The 4610-nt window shown below is 41.0% G+C and overlaps 1 protein-coding gene across 2 annotated transcripts in view; it reads left to right on the forward strand.

Annotated features, from left to right (window-relative positions):
• Positions 1-4062, forward strand: part of ift57 (intraflagellar transport 57 homolog (Chlamydomonas)) — a 7995-nt gene extending 3933 nt beyond the window's left edge. For both annotated transcript variants that reach the window (XM_035670101.1, XM_035670100.1), the window contains exons 8-12: positions 1786-1857; positions 2881-3012; positions 3207-3269; positions 3594-3660; positions 3745-4062. In XM_035670101.1, the coding sequence (XP_035525994.1) occupies positions 1786-1857; positions 2881-3012; positions 3207-3269; positions 3594-3660; positions 3745-3926 (516 nt within the window). In that variant the 3' untranslated portion in view covers positions 3927-4062. The remainder of the gene's footprint in view (positions 1-1785; positions 1858-2880; positions 3013-3206; positions 3270-3593; positions 3661-3744) is intronic.
• Positions 4063-4610: the final 548 nt, after the last annotated feature.

A 4610-nucleotide genomic window follows, 5' to 3' on the forward strand; every position in this document is an offset into this window, starting at 1 on the left:
ATGGATAAACAGTCAATGTATGACAGCTTCTGACAGACAACCACAACGCTGACGCAGGCACAAAGGGGATATGACGCCATTGATTATAGATTATTGATTAATCAACTACATATAGAACATAGCTCTACAGTTTATACACTGTTTATTGGGAAATGTTCCAGATTTGAGCTTAAAGAGTTTCTGTTATTCTCTCTGACTGTGCCAGTCGTCTGTGTCATTTCTCCAATATATTCAGTGTCCAGTGTGAAGAGAGGAGCAGAGACAGGATGTGAACAAACTGTTACCAAGCAGCTCAATCTGAGCTTCATATCAGAGCGGTGGTTAAACGTCACAGGTGTGATTCCCTCAGCAGCAGCTCTGTGTGTCTTCATAATGAGGAAGCCGACACTAAACCCGGTCCTCGCCACTCTAACTGTGTGTAACGGACTGCATCAGTGAGTCAGACATCCGCCTGTTTCTGGTTATGTCGGAGTTTCTTTCCTGTAAAGTCTGCTGTTTTACTGCAGCTTCAATTCCTCAGGGAGTGAAAAGCAAAGCACTCTGGGTCGTCGCTCCACATTTACATTCGGCGGCGAGGGAGCTCATTCGATGAGAGAAGTCAATTTCAATTTAAAGTGTGAGCAGGTGTGAGGTGGAAGTGAAGCTGTAGCTAAGCGAGGGGGAGACGGAGAAGCAGCAGGCCGGTGTCTTTGTGCTGACTTTAACGTCTCACTGGTCCCTGAAGGCAACAGTCTGACATCTGCCTGTTGATTTGATCACAAAGCAGAATGTGTTTATAAATCAGCTGTGATTAGGAAAACAGGATAAACTCAAAGTAAATATGTAACTACTGTATCACTGCAGATAAATCTGCTCTTCCACTTACTGTATGATATATACTGTATGTAATTAGTGCTCGTCTTAGCCAACATGATAACAGAACAAACACCATTACCACCATTACTATACTGCCTGTTAAACAATGAATGACTGTGTGGCAGATGATACATTATTGTTAACATAGTCCATGAGTCTATTACTTATATTTTATTTATGAAGGATATTTTAATATTCTTTACACATTCCAGTTCAAATGTCTGAATAGTCTTCAGGATTTAAAGCTCATTGCTCTTTGGAAAGGCGGTTGTGCATGTTTATGCTAATCATTATATCGGTGTCATAAAGGGTCCTGAAATGTCGGACTGCAGTCAACCAGTCGTCTCCAGTCCGACTCTACGTACTCTTCAACCAGTCGATTGGTCGATGGGGACGAGGTCTGCACGTTGTTAGTGAATTAACTTAAATCTACCACAGGGCACTCTGCCTGCTAGCTGCTGGGTGCTAATCAAAGTGCAGCAGGCTAAACAACACAATTAACACTAGAACAAAACTGAACTAAACATGGCAAAACGTAAAGCTTCCAAGTTTGAAGTCTGTTTATGGAGTCAGTAACGTTATTGGTGTGTTATGGAGCCCAATCAGCTGGCTCTCGTTAAGAAAGCGCCCCTACTCTATCCTCTCGTCTGCTTTTAAAGGAGTTGACGAGGCAGGGAGGCAAACAAGAGCTCCGCTACAGTTAGCAGCTGTACATAATGGTCCATAGTTCATCTCCAGCACTCAACAGGACCAGGATCAGGTTTCAACCGGACAGCACTACAATCAGTCCATTATTGTGTCATCCTGACTGTCCATCGTGTCCTTTCACTGCATTGCTCTGCTCTTTACACGCAGCACTGTTGTTGTGCGTCTGTCTCTGTTGAGTTCCGTTGTGTTTGACTGGTCTCCGGTCTGTGTGTCGGTCTGCAGGACTGGAGGATCCACGTGGACCAGATGCATCAACACAGAGACGGCATCAAGTCCTCGCTCAAAGAGGCCAAGGTGCGTTCACTGACCTGGCTCAGTAATAAGAGCAGTGATTATGGTTTAACTGGTGTCCGTCTGTGTGTGTTTGGCTCCACCTGCTGTTTCTTATTTTAATTACAGAGGACAAAAAGGTTCAAAATCAGCTCCACATCAACTTTACCAAGCACGATCTTATGACTCTAATGGCTTTAATTGCAAGTTTTAAACTTACCTCTTAAAAGGACGTTTTTCTTTGCCACTGTCTCCAGGTCTTTGCTCATGGTGGGAGCTGTTCGGTCTAGACCTGCTCCATTTGAAAAGTGTCCTGAGACTTTTGTTATGAATTGGTGCTATACAAATAAAATGACATTTAACTGAATTTAAATTTTTATGACAACCTCAGACAACCTGAAATTCTTTACAAAGCATCCTAAGTATCAATATAGCAATACTATTGTACCGTTGGAGAATTTAAATCCATGCCCAAAAATGATTCAACCTGTTTCCACTTTATATCTTACATTAACTCTGCTTTTACAGGTGTTTTAATTTTAAGTTTTAATTTAAATTTTAAATAGTTTTTTTATAGTTATCTTATACATTGTATTATTTTAATTCCTTGTATATTTTTTTATTTTAAAATGTTACTAGACATGATTGTAAATGAGAGCTTTAAATGAGATAACATCGACTTTATTGATCCCACACTGGGGAAATTCACTCACTACAGCAGCTCCAGACACAACACAACAGATAAGAAAAATACATGTTAAATACAAAATTGAAATAGAAAAATTAGAATAAGAGTTGTATGTGCACTATATATAGCTTTGTATATACAGATGTGACTGATATTTGTCTAAGTGCAGGATCTGAACACTTGTTGCTGAGCTGGTGTTTTCATAAACTCTGGATTATGTTCCAGCGGGCTTCCTGTCATGTCTTCAGTGTCTTCCCAGAAATAAGTAGTTTTTACTCAGGAACACTTTTGTCATCTGAAGTACAGTAGAAATGTACTCATAGAAAGGTTTGTGGACTGAAATTCTCGTGCCTGTGCAGAGCTACCTGGACAAACTGCAGGAGGACATCAATAAGACTCTTGAGAAGGTGAACAGCAGAGAGAAATACATCAACAACCAGCTGGAGCATCTGATCCAGGAGTACCGCAGCGCCCAGGCCAAACTCAGCGAGGTAAAGTCACACCTGCAACTCAAAGCTCTCTGATAACCTCCTGCTGATGGATGGGAGGGTTTAGGAAAAGAGAGGAGAGCTGTGAATACATGTCATCTGTCACCGCTGTGGTAAAAACAAAACTCTGGAAATATAAATAATTGTTTGTTTAAAGACAAACAGAAAGTTGGTAACAAAGCTTTATTCTCCACCAGGCAAAGGAGCGCTACCAGCAGGCCAGCGGAGGAGTGACTGAGAGGACCAGAGTCTTGGCAGTGGTCAGTGAACACTGATGATAACTCAAAGTACTATTGAAACTACTCCAGTCAAACGATGGCTGCGTTGGTTTCTTTTTGTACACAGTTACAACCCGTTGATTAATGAATAAAAATAATAATAAATGCTTCTGAATCTTATATATGGCACCTTTTAAAAATAAATGAAGGCAGACTGTGGAGAATAAATACTGTTCCGTATCAGTCATTAGCAGGGAAAATGTCCCTTCAGGCTCATTTCCTTTTCTCTGGTATTTAAAAAAATAAGCTCAACTGATACACTGAATTATTCATAGACAGTATAAAACCTGTGTTTTTGTGTTTCAGATCAGTGAGGAGCTGGAGAAGGTGAAGCAGGAGATGGAGGAGAAAGGCAGCAGTATGTCTGATGGAGGTAAAACTGACTGAATCTCCAACTTTAGCTTTCGACTAACTCTTCATTCAGTACTGACCGTCACTGTCTGTGTTTGTCCCTCAGCTCCGGTGGTGAAGATCAAGCAGAGTTTGACCAAGTTAAAGCAGGAGATCGTTCAGATGGACGTGAGGATCGGTGTAGTCGAGCACACGCTGCTGCAGGCCAAACTCAAAGAGAAGTCCAACATGACGCGGGACATGCATGCCACCAATATCCCTGAGACTGCCGCCGGGCCCTTTGCTTAGGTTTTACCACCACGCCGGAGCAGTTCATCGATTTGACTCTTGTCCTTTATTTTGTATTAATAATATTTGCTATCATTTTGTGTATATGTATATGAAATAAATGTTGTACAAAATGTCACTGTTGGCAGAAGAGGCATGGACTTTCATATGTGATTGCTGCAAGCAGTCTATATTACACTTACTCTTTTTCTTCTGGTATCTTCAGATGTATATTACAAACAGTTCTTGCTGGGACTATTTCAGAAGCTGTGCCTGTGAGCAGCGGTAGCGGTGGCAGCAGGAGATGCAACAATCATACAAATGTACTTGTTTACAAGGTTACAAGTATTTCCATGTTGCTGAATTGTAACCTCTAGCCTCAAATCCCACATTGCCAAATAATATTTACAACCTGAGTAGAGTGGAAACTGTTCTTTACCGTCTTTCCCACATGCCGTGAAACACAAAAAGGAAGACGAAGATGGCTCAGTCTCAGCGATGAGAGTAGAGAAGAAGAAGAACATATTTGTATATAAACACAGATCTGTGATGAATATTAATGTCATATACTGACACAATGTTCAGTTTTCTGAACAGGAGGACAGAGGCCTCGTTAGAGTTTGAGACAGTTGACAATCTTACAGATCGTTTTTGCAGCAAATAAAGTTTATGAATATTGGAGGGGTATGTATGTGACTAAAGAAT

This window comes from Morone saxatilis, unplaced genomic scaffold (assembly GCF_004916995.1).
Source record: "Morone saxatilis isolate NCDOM2014 unplaced genomic scaffold, NCSU_SB_2.0 Contig23, whole genome shotgun sequence".
NCBI classification, from domain to species: domain Eukaryota; kingdom Metazoa; phylum Chordata; class Actinopteri; family Moronidae; genus Morone; species Morone saxatilis.